The following is a 17,948-nucleotide window of genomic DNA, read 5'->3' on the forward strand; positions in this document are numbered from 1 at the left end:
GCTCGTTGGCCAGTAGATCACAGACAGACTCAGGGTGTGGGGTCTCTTTCTCCTCAGGTCTCAGTATAGCTCGTTGGCCAGTAGATCACAGACAGACTCAGGGTGTGGGGTCTCTTTCTCCTCGGGTCTCCAGTATAGCTCGTTGGCCAGTAGATCACAGACAGACTCAGGGTGTGGGGTCTCTTTCTCCTCGGGTCTCCAGTATAGCTCGTTGGCCAGTAGATCACAGACAGACTCAGGGTGTGGGGTCTCTTTCTCCTCAGGTCTCCAGTATAGCTCGTTGGCCAGTAGATCACAGACAGACTCAGGGTGTGGGGTCTCTTTCTCCTCGGGTCTCCAGTATAGCTCGTTGGCCAGTAGATCACAGACAGACTCAGGGTGTGGGGTCTCTTTCTCCTCGGGTCTCCAGTATAGCTCGTTGGCCAGTAGATCACAGACAGACTCAGGGTGTGGGGTCTCTTTCTCCTCAGGTCTCCAGTATAGCTCGTTGGCCAGTAGATCACAGACAGACTCAGGGTGTGGGGTCTCTTTCTCCTCGGGTCTCCAGTATAGCTCGTTGGCCAGTAGATCACAGACAGACTCAGGGAGGTACAGAGTCCCCGCACTCATAATATTCCTCTGATGTCATCGACATGTCCGAGTCACAGGACGACGGGGACGTCACACCGGACTCCTCATTAACAGGCGTTGCTGTACGCAGCTCAGGAGCGTGTGTGAGCGGGTTGCGTCTGTGTGTGCGGAGGTCAGTCGTGCGTGTGTGCTGACACAGTCCTTTTACGGTTTCGCAGTCACTCTGGGGTCGTACTTCGGTCTCGCAGTCACTCTGGGGTTGTACTGTGGTCTCGCAGTCACTCTGGGGTTGTACTGTGGTCACGCAGTCACTCTGGGGTACTACTGCGGTCTCGCAGTCACTCTGGGGTACTACTGCGGTCTCACAGTCACTCTGGGGTACTACTGCGGTCTCGCAGTCACTCTGGGGTACTACTGCGGTCTCACAGTCACTCTGGGGTCGTAGTGCAGTCTCGCAGTCACTCTGGGGTTGTACTTCGGTCTCACAGTCACTCTGTGTTCGCAGTGTGGTCTCCCAGTCACTCTGGGGTCGTAGTGCGGTCTCACAGCCACTCTGGGGTCGTAGTGCGGTCTCACAGTCACTCTGTGGTCGTAGTGCGGTCTCACAGTCACTCTGTGGTCGTAGTGCAGTCTCACAGTCACTCTGTGGTCGTAGTGCGGTCTCACAGTCACTCTGGGGTCGTAGTGTGGTCTCACAGTCACTCTGTGGTCGTAGTGCGGTCTCACAGGCACTCTGTGGTCGTAGTGCGGTCTCACAGCCACTCTGTGGTCGTAGTGCAGTCTCACAGTCACTCTGGGGTCGTAGTGTGGTCTCACAGTCACTCTGTGGTCGTAGTGCGGTCTCACAGCCACTCTGGGGTCGTAGTGCAGTCTCACAGTCACTCTGGGGTCGTAGTGCGGTCTCACAGCCACTCTGTGTTCGCTGCGCGGTCTCACAGTCTCTCTGGGGTCGTAGTGCGGTCTCACAGCCACTCTGTGTTCGCAGTGCGGTCTCACAGTCTCTCTGGGGTCGCAGTGCGGTCTCACAGCCACTCTGGGGTCGTAGTGCAGTCTCACAGCCACTCTGGGGTCGTAGTGCAGTCTCACAGTCTAGCCACAGTCCAGTTCCATTCAGACAGTCTCTTTGTGGTCCTGTTAGACGGTCTGTCTTCTTAACCCCTCTGACTCCACATAGGTCCTGACCACTCCCGTTCCTCATGACCAACTGCACCGTCCGGGGTTTGGGGACGGGGGTGAAGGTAAGGGAGGGGTATACGGGACTGGGGAGAGTGGGAGAGATGGGGTAGGGCATAGAGTTAGGGGTAGAGTTAGGGGTAGGATTAGGGGTAGAGTTAGGGGTAGAGTTAGTGGTAGAGATAGGGATAGGGGTAGAGATAGGGGTAGAGATAGGGGTAGTGGTAGAGATAGGGGTAGAGATAGGGGTAGTGGTAGAGATAGGGGTAGAGATAGTGGTAGAGATAGTGGTAGAGTTAGGGATAGGGATAGAGATAGGGGTAGTGGTAGAGATAGGAGTAGAGATATGGGTAGTGGTAGAGATAGGGGTAGAGATAGGGGTAGTGGTAGAGATAGGGGGGGTAGTGGTAGAGATAGGGGTAGAGATAGGGGTAGTGGTAGAGATAGGGGTAGTGGTAGAGATAGGGGTAGTGGTAGAGATAGGGGTAGTGGTAGAGATAGGGGTAGAGATAGGGGTAGTGGTAGAGATAGGGGTAGTGGTAGAGATAGGGGTAGTGGTAGAGATAGGTGGTAGAGATAGGGGTAGTGGTAGAGATAGGGGTAGTGGTAGAGATAGGGGTAGTGGTAGAGATAGGGGTAGTGGTAGAGATAGGGGTAGTGGTAGAGATATGGGTAGTGGTAGAGATAGGGGTAGTGGTAGAGATAGGGGTAGTGGTAGAGATAGGGGTAGTGGTAGAGATAGGGGTAGTGGTAGAGATAGGGGTAGTGGTAGAGATAGGGGTAGTGGTAGAGATAGGGGTAGTGGTAGAGATAGGGGTAGTGGTAGAGAGAGTGGTAGAGGGTAGTGGTAGAGATAGGGGTAGTGGTAGAGATAGGGGTAGTGGTAGAGATAGGGGTAGTGGTAGAGATAGGGGTAGTGGTAGAGATAGGGGTAGTGGTAGAGATAGGGGTAGTGTTAGAGATAGGGGTAGTGGTAGAGATAGGGGTAGTGGTAGAGATAGGGGTAGTGGTAGAGATAGGGGTAGTGGTAGAGATAGGGGTAGAGATAGGGGTAGTGGTAGAGATAGGGGGTAGAGATAGGGGTAGTGGTAGAGATAGGGGTAGTGGTAGAGATAGGGGTAGAGATAGGGGTAGTGGTAGAGATAGGGGTAGTGGTAGAGATAGCGGTAGAGATAGGGGTAGTGGTAGAGATAGCGGTAGAGATAGGGGTAGTGGTAGAGATAGGGGTAGTGGTAGAGATAGGGGTAGTGGTAGAGTTAGGGGTAGTGGTAGAGGTAGGGGTAGAGATATGGGTAGTGGTAGTGGTAGAGGTAGGGGTAGAGATATGGGTAGTGGTAGAGATAGCGGTAGTGGTAGAGATAGCGGTAGAGATAGGGGTAGTGGTAGAGATAGGGGTAGTGGTAGAGGTAGGGGTAGAGATATGGGTAGTGGTAGAGATAGCGGTAGTGGTAGAGATAGGGGTAGAGATAGGGGTAGTGGTAGAGATAGGGGTAGAGATATGGGTAGGGGTAGAGATAGCGGTAGTGGTAGAGATAGGGGTAGTGGTAGAGATAGTAGGATAGTAGTGGTAGAGATAGGGGTAGTGGTAGAGATAGCGGTAGAGATAGGGGTAGTGGTAGAGATAGCGGTAGAGATAGGGGTAGTGGTAGAGATAGGGGTAGTGGTAGAGATAGCGGTAGAGATAGGGGTAGTGGTAGAGGTAGGGGTAGGGGTTGGTCTAGGCACAGCCATGTCAGGAAGTGTCTCCTCATTGGGCAGGGTAAAGGGACTGCTGAACCGTATGGCCTGGCTCGTAGCGGTAGAGTTAGGGGTAGTGGTAGAGTTAGGGGTAGGGGTTGGTCTAGGCACAGCCATGTCAGGAAGTGTCTCCTCATTGGGCAGGGTAAAGGGACTGCTGAACCGTACGGCCTGGCTCGTAGCGATAGAGTTAGGGGTAGGGGTAGAGTTAGGGGTAGGGGTTGGTCTAGGCACAGCCCTGTCAGGAAGTGTCTTCTCATTGGGCAGGGTAAAGGGACTGCTGAACCGTATAGCCTGGCTCGTAGCGGTAGAGTTAGGGGTAGGGGTTGGTCTAGGCACAGCCCTGTCAGGAAGTGTCTCCTCATTGGGCAGGGTAAAGGGACTGCTGAACCGTATAGCCTGGCTCGTTTCAAACCTCTCGGAGCGTTGCAGGTGCACCTGGGTCGACCGTGACGCGTCCCGCACGTTGATGAACCCGATGACATCTCTGGGGGGGTCGGGTTCGGGCCAGGTGGGCAGGTACGGAATCAGGTACGCTTTCTCCAGACAGGCCAATCCCGGGTGGAGGGGCGGAGCTTCCACTGGCTCCCGGACACGCACCTAGATTGATTGAAACGATTGATCACAATATTGAGGACACTTTTTTTTTTTTTAAGAATAGAAATAAACAAATCTACAGGTGCTTTTAAAAGAGCGCGGTACATTATGGTAAAGTACGGAGCAATGCTTTTTCTGATACCTTTGTTTTCAGGGGGTTCTGGGAGTTGGAGTTCTGGGTTCCGGAGGAGACGGGGCCGGCGCTGGTAGCGTTAGCGTTGCCGATCACCACGGCGTATTTAGGGCTGAACAGCTTCCTGGCGTTAGCTGCGGAGAGAGAAGCGACGGGGGTGGCCCGGGGGAGGGGCTCTGGCTCCGGTTCCGTCTCCGTGGTGACCCTGCGGAGGTCGACCCCGCTGGAGGTCAGGTAGAGGTCACGGAACAGCTGGTCAAAGGAGTCAACCGCCTGGCCCGTTACCAAGGTGACCAGGTGTCTGTCCAAACGAGACGCCGTCCAGGTGAAACTGGAGGGGAGGAGCACACACACAGACACAGTCGGGGGTCAGAGGTCGTCACTATAAAGATCCTTCCATTGAGGACGTTTGAAAAGGTCACGAGGACGTTGATATATGCCTTCCTCGGGCGATCACAACATTTCTTTAAATGGCACTGAGCTAGTGATATTCGGAGGCGATGGAAGCTGCTTAGACCACATGAAGAGAAGCCGGGAGAATACTTGATGATACTTGTTGTTTTTCATTATTAAGCCTTCCCCAAACCATAGCCCTTCTAGTCCTCGGAATGAATACCTAAACTTAACCCTTTGTGTTGTTTCTGATTATACCCTGAAACCATAGAGAATTAACCCTGTAACCATGCGGAATTAACCCTGTAACCATGGAGAATTAACCCTGTAACCATGGAGAATTAACCCTGTAACCATGGAGAATTAACCCTGTAACCATGAGGAATTAACCCTGTAACCATAGAGAATTAACCCTGTAACCATGCGGAATTAACCCTGAAACCATAGAGAATTAACCCTGTAACCATGCGGAATTAACCCTGTAACCATGCGGAATTAACCCTGTAACCATGCGGAATTAACCCTGTAACCATGGAGAATTAACCCTGTAACCATGGAGAATTAACCCTGTAACCATGGAGAATTAACCCTGTAACCACGCAGAATTAACCCTGAAACCATAGAGAATTAACCCTGTAACCATGGAGAATTAACCCTGAAACCATAGAGAATTAACCCTGTAACCATAGAGAATTAACCCTGTAACCATGCGGAATTAACCCTGTAACCATGGAGAATTAACCCTGTAACCATGGAGAATTAACCCTGTAACCATAGAGAATTAACCCTGAAACCATAGAGAATTAACCCTGTAACCATGCGGAATTAACCCTGTAACCATGGAGAATTAACCCTGTAACCATGGAGAATTAACCCTGTAACCATGGAGAATTAACCCTGAAACCATAGAGAATTAACCCTGTAACCATAGAGAATTAACCCTGTAACCATGCGGAATTAACCCTGTAACCATGGAGAATTAACCCTGTAACCATGGAGAATTAACCCTGTAACCATAGAGAATTAACCCTGTAACCATAGAGAATTAACCCTGTAACCATAGAGAATTAACCCTGTAACCATGGAGAATTAACCCTGAAACCATAGAGAATTAACCCTGTAACCATGCGGAATTAACCCTGTAACCATGGAGAATTAACCCTGTAACCATGCGGAATTAACCCTGTAACCATGGAGAATTAACCCTGAAACCATAGAGAATTAACCCTGTAACCATGCGTAATTAACCCTGAAACCATAGAGAATTAACCCTGTAACCATGGAGAATTAACCCTGTAACCATGGAGAATTAACCCTGTAACCATGGAGAATTAACCCTGTAACCATGGAGAATTAACCCTGTAACCATGGAGAATTAACCCTGTAACCATGGAGAATTAACCCCCTGTAATTAACCCTGTAACCATGGAGAATTAACCCTGTAACCATGCGGAATTAACCCTGTAACCATGGAGAATTAACCCTGTAACCATGGAGAATTAACCCTGTAACCATGCGTAATTAACCCTGTAACCATGGAGAATTAACCCTGTAACCATGCGGAATTAACCCTGTAACCATGGAGAATTAACCCTGTAACCATGGAGAATTAACCCTGTAACCATGGAGAATTAACCCTGTAACCATGGCTAATTAACCCTGTAACCATGGAGAATTAACCCTGTAACCACGCAGAATTAACCCAGTAACCATGGAGAATTAACCCAGTAACCATGGAGAATTAACCCTGTACTCATGGAGAATTAACCCTGTAACCATGGAGAATTAACCCTGTAACCATGGAGAATTAACCCTGTAACGACGCAGAATTAACCCTGTAACAATGGAGAATTAACCCTGTAACCACGTGGAATAAACCCTGTAACCATGGAGAATTAACCCTGTAACCATGCGGAATTAACCCTGTAACCATGGAGAATTAACCCTGTAACCATGCGGAATTAACCCTGTAACGTGGGATTAATTGGCAAATTTAAAAGGAAAACTATGATATCAGGTCAGAGGGTTAGGAGTCAGAGGGTTAGGGGTCAGAGGGTTAGGGATCAGAGATTAGGGGTCAGAGGGTTAGGAGTCAGAGGGTTAGGGTTCAGAGGGTTAGGGATCAGAGATTAGGGGTCAGAGAGTTAGGGATCAGAGGGTTAAGGGTCAGGGGTTAGGGGTCAGAGGGTTAAGGGTGAGAGGGTTAAGGGTCAGAGGGTTAGGGCTCAGAGGTCAGGGTACCTGTATGATCCAGAAACAGCCTTGTCTCCATCTATCAATAGGAACCTGTGACCCAGAGGGTTAGGGGTCAGAGGGTTAGGGGTCAGAGGGTTAGGGGTCAGAGGTCAGGGTACCTGTACGATCCAGAAACAGCCTTGTCTCCATCTATCAATAGGAACCTGTGACCCAGCCGTCCTCTCACCCTGGTACACGACCTGCTGAAGAACTCTGCTCCCCCTGACACACGCACACGCAGGCTCTGCAGGACAGAGTGGTGTTGAGAGGACAGTGGACAGCAGGACATAATGACTGGTGTGTTGAGAGGACAATGGACAGCAGGACATCATGACTGGTGTGTTGAGAGGACAGTGGACAGCAGGACATCATGACTGGTGTGTTGAGAGGACAGTGGACAGCAGGACATCATGACTGGTGTGTTGAGAGGACAGTAGACAGCAGGACAGAGTGGTGTTGAGAGGACAGTGGACAGCAGGACAGAGTGGTGTTGAGAGGACAGTGGACAGCAGGACATAATGACTGGTGTGTTGAGAGGACAGTAGACAGCAGGACAGAGTGGTGTTGAGAGGACAGTAGACAGCAGGACAGAGTAGTGTTGAGAGGACAGTGGACAGCAGGACAGAGTAGTGTTGAGAGGACAGTGGACAGCAGGACAGAGTGGTGTTGAGAGAACAGTGGACAGCAGGACATAATGACCGGTTTGTTGAGAGGACAGTGGACAGCAGGACATAATAACTGGTGTGTTGAGAGGACAGTGGACAGCAGGACAGAGTGGTGTTGAGAGGACAGTGGACAGCAGGACATAATGACTGGTGTGTTGAGAGGACAGTGGACAGCAGGACATAATGACTGGTGTGTTGAGAGGACAGTGGACAGCAGGACAGAGTGGTGTGTTGAGAGGACAGTGGACAGCAGGACAGAGTGGTGTGTTGAGAGGACAGTAGACAGCAGGACAGAGTGGTGTTGAGAGGACAGTGGACAGCAGGACAGAGTAGTGTTGAGAGGACAGTGGACAGCAGGACAGAGTAGTGTTGAGAGGACAGTGGACAGCAGGACATAATGACTGGTGTGTTGAGAGGACAGTGGACAGCAGGACATAATGACTGGTGTGTTGAGAGGACAGTGGACAGCAGGACATAATGACTGGTGTGTTGAGAGGACAGTGGCACGCAGGACATAATGACTGGTGTGTTGAGAGGACAGTGGAGCGCAGGACATATTGACAGGTGTGTTGAGAGGGCAGTGGACAGCAGGACAGAGTGGTGTGTTGAGAGGACAGTAGACAGCAGGACAGAGTGGTGTTGAGAGGACAGTGGACAGCAGGACAGAGTAGTGTTGAGAGGACAGTGGACAGCAGGACAGAGTAGTGTTGAGAGGACAGTGGACAGCAGGACATAATGACTGGTGTGTTGAGAGGACAGTGGACAGCAGGACATAATGACTGGTGTGTTGAGAGGACAGTGGACAGCAGGACATAATGACTGATGTGTTGAGAGGACAGTGGCACGCAGGACATAATGACTGGTGTGTTGAGAGGACAGTGGAGCGCAGGACATATTGACTGGTGTGTTGAGAGGGCAGTGGACAGCAGGACAGAGTGGTGTTGAGAGGACAGTGGACAGCAGGACAGAGTGGTGTTGAGAGGACAGTGGACAGCAGGACATAATGACTGGTGTGTTGAGAGGACAGTGGACAGCAGGACATAATGACTGGTGTGTTGAGAGGACAGTGGACAGCAGGACAGAGTGGTGTTGAGAGGACAGTGGACAGCAGGACATAATGACTGGTGTGTTGAGAGGACAGTGGACAGCAGGACATAATGACTGGTGTGTTGAGAGGACAGTGGACAGCAGGACAGAGTGGTGTGTTGAGAAGACAGTGGACAGCAGGACATAATGACTGGTGTTGAGAGGACAGTGGACAGCAGGACATAATGACTGGTGTGTTGAGAGTGCAGTGGACAGCAGGACAGAGTGGTGTTGAGAGGACAGTGGACAGCAGGACAGAGTGGTGTTGAGAGGACAGTAGACAGCAGGACAGAGTGGTGTTGAGAGGACAGTGGACAGCAGGACAGAGTGGTGTTGAGAGGACAGTGGACAGCAGGACAGAGTGGTGTTGAGAGGACAGTGGACAGCAGGACATAATGACTGGTGTTGAGAGGACAGTGGACAGCAGGACAGAGTGGTGTTGAGAGGACAGTGGACAGCAGGACATAATGACTGGTGTGTTGAGAGGACAGTAGACAGCAGGACATAATGACTGGTGTGTTGAGAGGACAGTGGACAGCAGGACATAATGACTGGTGTGTTGAGAGGACAGTGGACAGCAGGACATAATGACTGGTGTTTTGAGAGGATAGTGGACAGCAGGACATAATGACTGGTGTTTACAGTAAGTGGTTCAACAGGTAGACTTGTCTGTCTGTCTGTTTTGTGGGTGTGACCCGGTGTCTGTCTGTCTGTCTGTCTGTCTGTCTGTCTGTCTGTCTGTCTGTCTGTCTGTCTGTCTGTCTGTCTGTCTGTCTGTCTGTCTGTCTGTCTGTCTGTCTGTCTCTGCCTGCCTGCCTGCCTGCCTGCCTGCCTGTCTGTCTGTCTGTCTGTCTGTCTGTCTGTCTGTCTGTCTGTCTGTCTGTCTGTCTGTCTGTCTGTCTGTCTGTCTGTCTGTCTGTCTGCGTGCTCAGGGGGGGGGGGTTGTCAGTTTTGTACCACTCCCTTTTTGAAGGTCGTAGGTCAAAAAGTTTGAAAACCCCCCGGCGACACATGATAGTGGTAACAAATGGGAGTTGGGTTGCCATAGTGACGGCTACAGTATTTCCTAGAGTCTTCTGCCCTGACTGGAACGGTGTGTCCATTTGTTCCAAAAGTACAACATTTGTTCCAGTTTTAAATAGTTTAGCTGAATACCTTCCCCGCCTTACGGTGCTGCGATCACCTCTTCCTGGAATAATAACTAAACCAGTCTGTGACCCCGGGAGGTACTGCTCAACCAGTCTGTGACCCCGGGAGGTGCTGCTCAACCAGTCTGTGACCCCGGGAGGTGCTGCTCAACCAGTCTGTGACCCTGGGAGGTGCTGCTCAACCAGTCTGTGACCCCGGGAGGTGCTGCTATCACCTCTTCCTGGAATAATAACTAAACCAGTCTGTGACCCCGGTCAGTGCTGCTCAACCAGTCTGTGACCCCGGTCGGTGCTGCTCAACCAGTCTGTGACCCCGGTCGGTGCTGCTCAACCAGTCTGTGACCCCGGTCGGTGCTGCTCAACCAGTCTGTGACCCCGGTCGGTGCTACTCAACCAGTCTGTGACCCCGGTCGGTGCTACTCAACCAGTCTGTGACTAAGGTCGGTGCTGCTCAACCAGTCTGTGACCCCGGTCGGTGCTGCTCAACCAGTCTGTGACCCCGGTCGGTGCTGCTCAACCAGTCTGTGACCCCGGTCGGTGCTACTCAACCAGTCTGTGACCCCGGTCGGTGCTACTCAACCAGTCTGTGACTAAGGTCGGTGCTACTCAACCAGTCTGTGACCCCGGTCGGTGCTGCTCAACCAGTCTGTGACCCCGGTCGGTGCTGCTCAACCAGTCTGTGACCCCGGTCGGGTGCTACTCAACAAGTCTGTGGCTAAGGTCGGTGCTGCTCAACCAGTCTGTGACCCCGGTCAGTGCTGTTCAACCAGTCTGTGACCCCGGTTGGTGCTGCTCAACCAGTCTGTGACCCCGGTCGGTGCTGCTCAACCAGTCTGTGACTAAAGTCGGTGCTGCTCAACCAGTTTGTGACCCCGGTCGGTGCTACTCAACCAGTCTGTCACCCCGGTCGGTGCTGCTCAACCAGTCTGTGACCCCGGGTGGTGCTGTTCAACCAGTCTGTGACCCCGGTCGGTGCTGCTCAACCAGTCTGTGACTAAGGTCGGTGCTGCTCAACCAGTCTGTGACCCCGGTCGGTGCTGCTCAACCAGTCTGTGACTAAGGTCGGTGCTGCTCAACCAGTCTGTGACCCCGGTCGGTGCTGCTCAACCAGTCTGTGACTAAGGTCGGTGCTGCTCAACCAGTCTGTGACTAAGGTCGGTGCTACTCAACCAGTCTGTGACCCCGGTCGGTGCTACTCAACCAGTCTGTGACCCCGGTCGGTGCTGTTCAACCAGTCTGTGACCCCGGTCGGTGCTACTCAACCAGTCTGTCACCCCGGTCGGTGCTGCTCAACCAGTCTGTGACTAAGGTCGGTGCTGCTCAACCAGTCTGTGACTAAGGTCGGTGCTGCTCAACCAGTCTGTGACTAAGGTCGGTGCTGCTCAACCAGTCTGTGACCCCGGTCGGTGCTGCTCAACCAGTCTGTGACCCCGGTCGGTGCTGCTCAACCAATCTGTGACCCCGGTCGGTGCTGTTCAACCAGTCTGTGACCCCGGTCGGTGCTACTCAACCAGTCTGTGACCCCGGTCGGTGCTGTTCAACCAGTCTGTGACTAAGGTCGGTGCTGCTCAACCAGTCTGTGACCCCGGTCGGTGCTGCTCAACCAGTCTGTGACCCCGGTCGGTGCTACTCAACCAGTCTGTGACCCCGGTCGGTGCTGCTCAACCAGTCTGTGACTAAGGTCGGTGCTACTCAACCAGTCTGTGACCCCGGTCGGTGCTACTCAACCAGTCTGTGACCCGGGTCGGTGCTACTCAACCAGGTGACCCCGGTGGTGCTACTCAACCAGTCTGTGACCCCGGTCGGTGCTACTCAACCAGTCTGTGACCCCGGTCGGTGCTACTCAATCAGTCTGTGACCCCGGTCGGTGCTACTCAACCAGTCTGTGACCCCGGTCGGTGCTACTCAACCAGTCTGTGACCCCGGGTGGTGCTACTCAACCAGTCTGTGACCCCGGTCGGTGCTACTCAACCAGTCTGTGACCCCGGTCGGTGCTACTCAACCAGTCTATGACCCCGGTCGGTGCTACTCAACCAGTCTGTGATCCCGGTCGGTGCTACTCAACCAGTCTGTGACCCCGGTCGGTGCTACTCAACCAGTCTGTGACCCCGGTCGGTGCTATTCAACCAGTCTGTGACCCCGGTCGGTGCTACTCAACCAGTCTGTGACCCCGGTCGGTGCTGTTCAACCAGTCTGTGACCCCGGTCGGTGCTACTCAACCAGTCTGTGACCCCGGGTGGTGCTACTCAACCAGTCTGTGACCCCGGTCGGTGCTACTCAACCAGTCTGTGACCCCGGGTGGTGCTACTCAACCAGTCTGTGACCCCGGTCGGTGCTACTCAACCAGTCTGTGACCCCGGTCGGTGCTACTCAACCAGTCTGTGACCCCGGTCGGTGCTACTCAACCAGTCTGTGACCCCGGTCGGTGCTACTCAACCAGTCTGTGACCCCGGTCGGTGCTACTCAACCAGTCTGTGACCCCGGTCGGTGCTACTCAACCAGTCTGTGACCCCGGTCGGTGCTACTCAACCAGTCTGTGACCCCGGTCGGTGCTGTTCAACCAGTCTGTGACCCCGGTCGGTGCTACTCAACCAGTCTGTGACCCCGGTCGGTGCTACTCAACCAGTCTGTGACCCCGGTCGGTGCTACTCAACCAGTCTGTGACCCCGGGTGGTGCTACTCAACCAGTCTGTGACCCCGGTCGGTGCTACTCAACCAGTCTGTGACCCCGGTCGGTGCTACTCAACCAGTCTGTGACCCCGGTCGGTGCTACTCAACCAGTCTGTGACCCCGGTCGGTGCTACTCAACCAGTCTGTGACCCCGGTCGGTGCTACTCAACCAGTCTGTGACCCCGGTCGGTGCTGCTCAACTCAGTCAGTGACCCCGGTCGGTGCTGCTCAACCAGTCTGTGACCCCGGTCGGTGCTACTCAACCAGTCTGTGACTAAGGTCGGTGCTACTCAACCAGTCTGTGACCCCGGTCGGTGCTACTCAACCAGTCTGTGACCCCGGTCGGTGCTACTCAACCAGTCTGTGACCCCGGTCGGTGCTACTCAACCAGTCTGTGACCCCGGTCGGTGCTACTCAACCAGTCTGTGACCCCGGTCGGTGCTACTCAACCAGTCTGTGACCCCGGTCGGTGCTACTCAACCAGTCTGTGACCCCGGTCGGTGCTACTCAACCAGTCTGTGACCCCGGTGGTGCTACTCAACCAGTCTGTGACCCCGGTCGGTGCTACTCACCAGTCTGTGACCCCGGTCGGTGCTACTCAACCAGTCTGTGACCCCGGTCGGTGCTACTCAACCAGTCTGTGACCCCGGTCGGTGACCCCGGTCGGTGCTACTCAACCAGTCTGTGACCCGGTCGGTGCTACTCAACCAGTGACCCCGGTCGGTGCTACTCAACCAGTCTGTGACCCCGGTCAGGTGCTGTTCAACCAGTCTGTGACCCCGGTCGGTGCTGCTCAACCAGTCTGTGACCCCGGTCGGTGCTACTCAACCAGTCTGTGACCCCGGTCGGTGCTACTCAACCAGTCTGTGACCCAGTCTGTGGTCGGTGCTACTCAACCAGTCTGTGACCCCGGTCGGTGCTACTCAACCAGTCTGTGACCCCGGTCGGTGCTACTCAACCAGTCTCGGTGCTACTCAACCACCCCGGTCGGTGCTACTCAACCAGTCTGTGACCCCGGTCGGTGCTACTCAACCAGTCTGTGACCCCGGTGGTGCTACTCAACCAGTCTGTGACCCCGGTCGGTGCTACTCAACCAGTCTGTGACCCCGGTCGGTGCTACTCAACCAGTCTGTGACCCCGGGTGGTGCTACTCAACCAGTCTGTGACCCCGGTCGGTGCTGTTCAACCAGTCTGTGACCCCGGTCGGTGCTACTCAACCAGTCTGTGACCCCGGTCGGTGCTACTCAACCAGTCTGTGACCCCGGTCGGTGCTACTCAACCAGTCTGTGACCCCGGTCGGTGCTACTCAACCAGTCTGTGACCCCGGTCGGTGCTGCTCAACCAGTCTGTGACCCCGGTGCTGTCAACCAGTCTGTGCTAAGGTCGGTGCTGCTCAACCAGTCTGTGACCCCGGTCGGTGCTACTCAACCAGTCTGTGACGGTGCTACTAAGGTCGGTGCTGCTCAACCAGTCTGTGACCCCGGTCGGTGCTACTCAACCAGTCTGTGACCCCGGTCGGTGCTACTCAACCAGTCTGTGACCCCGGTCGGTGCTACTCAACCAGTCTGTGACCCCGGTCGGTGCTACTCAACCAGTCTGTGACCCCGGTCGGTGCTGTTCAACCAGTCTGTGACCCCAGTCGGTGCTGCTCAACCAGTCTGTGACCCCGGTCGGTGCTACTCAACCAGTCTGTGACCCCGGTCGGTGCTACTCAACCAGTCTGTGACCCCAGTCGGTGCTGCTCAACCAGTCTGTGACCCCGGTCGGTGCTGTTCAACCAGTCTGTGACCCCAGTCGGTGCTGCTCAACCAGTCTGTGACCCCGGGTGGTGCTACTCAACCAGTCTGTGACCCCGGTCGGTGCTACTCAACCAGTCTGTGACCCCGGTCGGTGCTACTCAACCAGTCTGTGACCCCGGTGGTGCTACTCAACCAGTCTGTGACCCCGGTCGGTGCTGTTCAACCAGTCTGTGACCCCGGTCGGTGCTACTCAACCAGTCTGTGACCCCGGTCGGTGCTGTTCAACCAGTCTGTGACCCCAGTCGGTGCTACTCAACCAGTCTGTGACCCCGGTCGGTGCTGTTCAACCAGTCTGTGACCCCAGTCGGTGCTACTCAACCAGTCTGTGACCCCGGTCGGTGCTGTTCAACCAGTCTGTGACCCCAGTCGGTGCTACTTAACCAGTCTGTGACCCCGGTCGGTGCTGTTCAACCAGTCTGTGACCCCGGTCGGTGCTGTTATCTAGTGCCATCGATGATTGCAATAGGACCCTCTGCTATCACTCATTATCACTCTGTGGCCATAGTCTCCTGACGGTCTTAGACCAGACACCAGGCGCGCGAGTGTGTTACCATAGTTACCTTCAGGTGTCCCGGGTGCATGGCGGCCCTCTCGGCCATAGACAGGAAGTGAGGTAACGCTGCTCTTTCCAACAGGATGTAGACAGACACTTTCCTCTTAAAGCACGCCTCCAGAAGGTCTCTGAAGATATCTACGTCTGTAAACTGGTCCATGACCACCGCAATCACCTACACACACACACACACACACACACACACACACACACACACACACACACACACACACACACACACACACACACACACACACACACACACACACACACACACACACACACACACACACACACACACACACACACACACACACACACACACACACATACACATATACACACATTCACACATACAGGTCAAGACACATCACAAACACACACAGGTCAAGACACATGTTAGAATGCATGATAGGGTGGTAGGTTGTCTACCGGTTAGATCTTTGGGCCAGTAACCAGCAGGTAGCCTAGTGGTTAGAGCAGGTAGCCTAGTGGTTAGAGTCTAGTGGTTAGAGCGTTGGGCCAGTAACCAGCAGGTAGCCTGGTGGTTAGAGCAGGTAGCCTAGTGGTTAGAGTCTAGTGGTTAGAGTGTTGGGCCAGTAACCAGCAGGTAGCCTAGTGGTTAGAGCGTTGGAGTAGTAACCAGCAGGTAGCCTAGTGGTTAGATATTTGGGCCAGTAACCAGCAGGTAGCCTAGTGGTTAGAGCGTTGGGCCAGTAACCAGCAGGTAGCCTAGTGGTTAGAGCGTTGGACTAGTAATCAGCAGATAGTCTAGTGGTTAGAGCGTTAGACTAGTAACCAGCAGGTAGCCTAGTGGTTAGAGCGTTGGACTAGTAACCAGAAGGTAGCCTAGTGGTTAGAGCATTGGACTAGTAACCAGCAGGTAGCCTAGTGGTTAGAGCATTAGACTAGTAACCAGCAGGTAGCCTAGTGGTTAGAGTGTTGGACTAGTAACCAGCAGGTAGCCTAGTGGTTAGAGCGTTGGACTAGTAACCAGCAGGTAGCCTAGTGGTTAGAGCGTTGGACTAGTAACCAGCAGGTAGACTAGTGGTTAGATCAGGTAGCCTAGTGGTTAGAGCGTTGGGCCAGTAACCAGCAGGTAGCCTAGTGGTTAGAGCGTTGGGCCAGTAACCAGCAGGTAGCCTACTGGTTAGAGCGTTGGGCCAGTAACCAGCCGGTAGCCTAGTGGTTAGAGCGTGGGGCCAGTAACCAGCAGGTAGCCTAGTGGTTAGAGTGTTGGGCCAGTAACCAGCAGGTAGCCTAGTGGTTAGAGTGTTGGGCCAGTAACCAGCAGGTAGCTTAGTGGTTAGAGCGTTGGGCCAGTAACCAGCAGGTAGCCTAGTGGTTAGAGCGTTGGGCCAGTAACCAGCAGGTAGCCTAGTGGTTAGAGCGTTGGGCCAGTAACCAGCAGGTAGCCTAGCAGTTAGAGCGTTGGGCCAGTAACCAGCAGGTAACCTAGTGGTTAGAGCTTTGGACCAGTAACCAGCAGGTAGCCTAGTGGTTAGAGCAGGTAGCCTAGTGGTTATAGCAGGTAGTCTAGTGGTTAGAGGCAGGTAGCCTAGTGGTTAGAGCGTTGGAATAGTAACCAGCAGGTAAGCAAGTACCCCTCCTGTAGCAGGTTATCATGTAGGGGGGGTCATGACCTAGTGAAAATCCCCCCTGTAGCTGGTTATAATGTATAATGTATGGGGGGGTCAAGACCTAGTGAAAGTCCCCCCTGTAGCTAGTTATAATGTATGGGGAGGGTCACGACCTAATAAACGACCGTAATAAACTCGCCTTACCTTCTGCGCCTGCGCGATGGTTTTCCTGACCATCTCTTTGATGTGCGTGTGGCCGTCCAGTGGCGGTTGCGCGTACACAGTGACGCGAGTCACTCCTCTGTAGGACGCGCAGTCCGGCCAGCCCAGATCCAGCCGCGGGAGCGAGCAGTCAGACAGCTCCGGCCAGTACTGGAGAGACAGCGGGAGTTCATCACTGACTGAGTCACCTTGACGGAGCTCCGATGCCGGGTCGTACACCTCCACTGACCCGGTCAACTGGTCCACCTCCTGGTCCGACAGGAAACACCGGAGACTGGTCGCGTGGAGGAACTTGTTAAAGGCATCGCGTCCATCCCGGAGAAGCGTCTCGAGCGCTAATCGTTGGTCCTCGGAATAAAAAAAGTCCGGTTTGGATTCATGCGTCCGGAGGTTCACGTTATTCTCATCCAAACACTGGATCTGCGATAACGCCATGGCTCTAGGTCCACCGGAGCAGTTACCGATAAAAACAAATAAATAAAAACGGAGCACTATTTAAATAGACAACAGCATTCCACAATAATCATAAAGATGTCCCAACTCTCTCTGGAATGAAAAGTTGCCGTGAAGACTTGGAATTTTTCCCTTCTCGTTCTCTTCGGTAAAGTCAGACAGACTCACGGGACTCCAACCTGGAGCAACTTTCCGTTGCTGATGACTGGCGGGTCCCGCCATGTCCATTATTATTTCCGGTTACCGGTCCGGTTGTTCACGCACTTTCTCACCCGTCTCTCTCTCCGGGGAGCACAAAGTGACACACAGCACGGACAGCACAACCCGTCTCTCTCTCCGGGGAGCACAAAGTGACACACAGCACGGACAGCACAACCCGTCTCTCTCTCTCCGGGGAGCACAAAGTGACACACAACCCGTCAACACGGACAGGTGTGAACAAGAACTCACACGCTCGCTCTATCACGTGATCCAGAATTCCCCTTTTATTCATTACCGACATAACTGCCCCGCGGGACAAAAGACAGGATTAGAGCCTCTCCCGTGTCTCTTCAGCCCGCCAGGCAGTTATGTCGGTAACGAGTTGATATGAATGACATTTAAATGTTAAATGATTTAGTGTCGATCACAACTGTACAAAATACTAAACCCAACCCATGGTAATTCATGTCAACTATGCAGTATGAAATGTCATCTTTAAAAACACACACACCAGTCTAGATAATTTACAGCCAATCACAATGAATTTAAAAAATATATTCCTTAGTTTACATCAGGGATGGGCAACAACTCCAGTCTTTGAGGGGCCTTATTGTTGCCACACTTTTATCTCATGAATCATTCATATTTTAAACAGATTGTTTTCTAAACTGAAGATCGTGGTTTGGGTGATTATTAGAGTCAGGTGTGTTAGCTGGGGGCCCTGTGGGGGACG

The 17,948-nt window shown here is 53.3% G+C and overlaps 1 protein-coding gene across 1 annotated transcript; it reads right to left on the bottom strand.

Moving 5' to 3' along the window:
* Nucleotides 1-60: 60 nt before the first annotated feature.
* LOC124021091 (protein FAM83G-like) lies at nucleotides 61-17,399 on the bottom strand. Its single transcript, XM_046336419.1, has 7 exons — nucleotides 16,544-17,399; nucleotides 14,767-14,934; nucleotides 6,958-7,082; nucleotides 4,220-4,541; nucleotides 3,347-4,080; nucleotides 593-1,829; nucleotides 61-483 (listed from the first exon to the last, which is right to left on the bottom strand). The coding sequence occupies exons 1-7, from the start codon at nucleotides 16,994-16,996 to the stop codon at nucleotides 61-63; spliced, it is 3,462 nt and encodes a 1,153-aa protein (XP_046192375.1). The 5' UTR covers nucleotides 16,997-17,399.
* Between the last annotated feature and the right edge of the window lie 549 nt (nucleotides 17,400-17,948).

The sequence above is a fragment of the Oncorhynchus gorbuscha genome, unplaced genomic scaffold, assembly GCF_021184085.1.
Source record: "Oncorhynchus gorbuscha isolate QuinsamMale2020 ecotype Even-year unplaced genomic scaffold, OgorEven_v1.0 Un_scaffold_1047, whole genome shotgun sequence".
Lineage (NCBI taxonomy): Eukaryota > Metazoa > Chordata > Actinopteri > Salmoniformes > Salmonidae > Oncorhynchus > Oncorhynchus gorbuscha.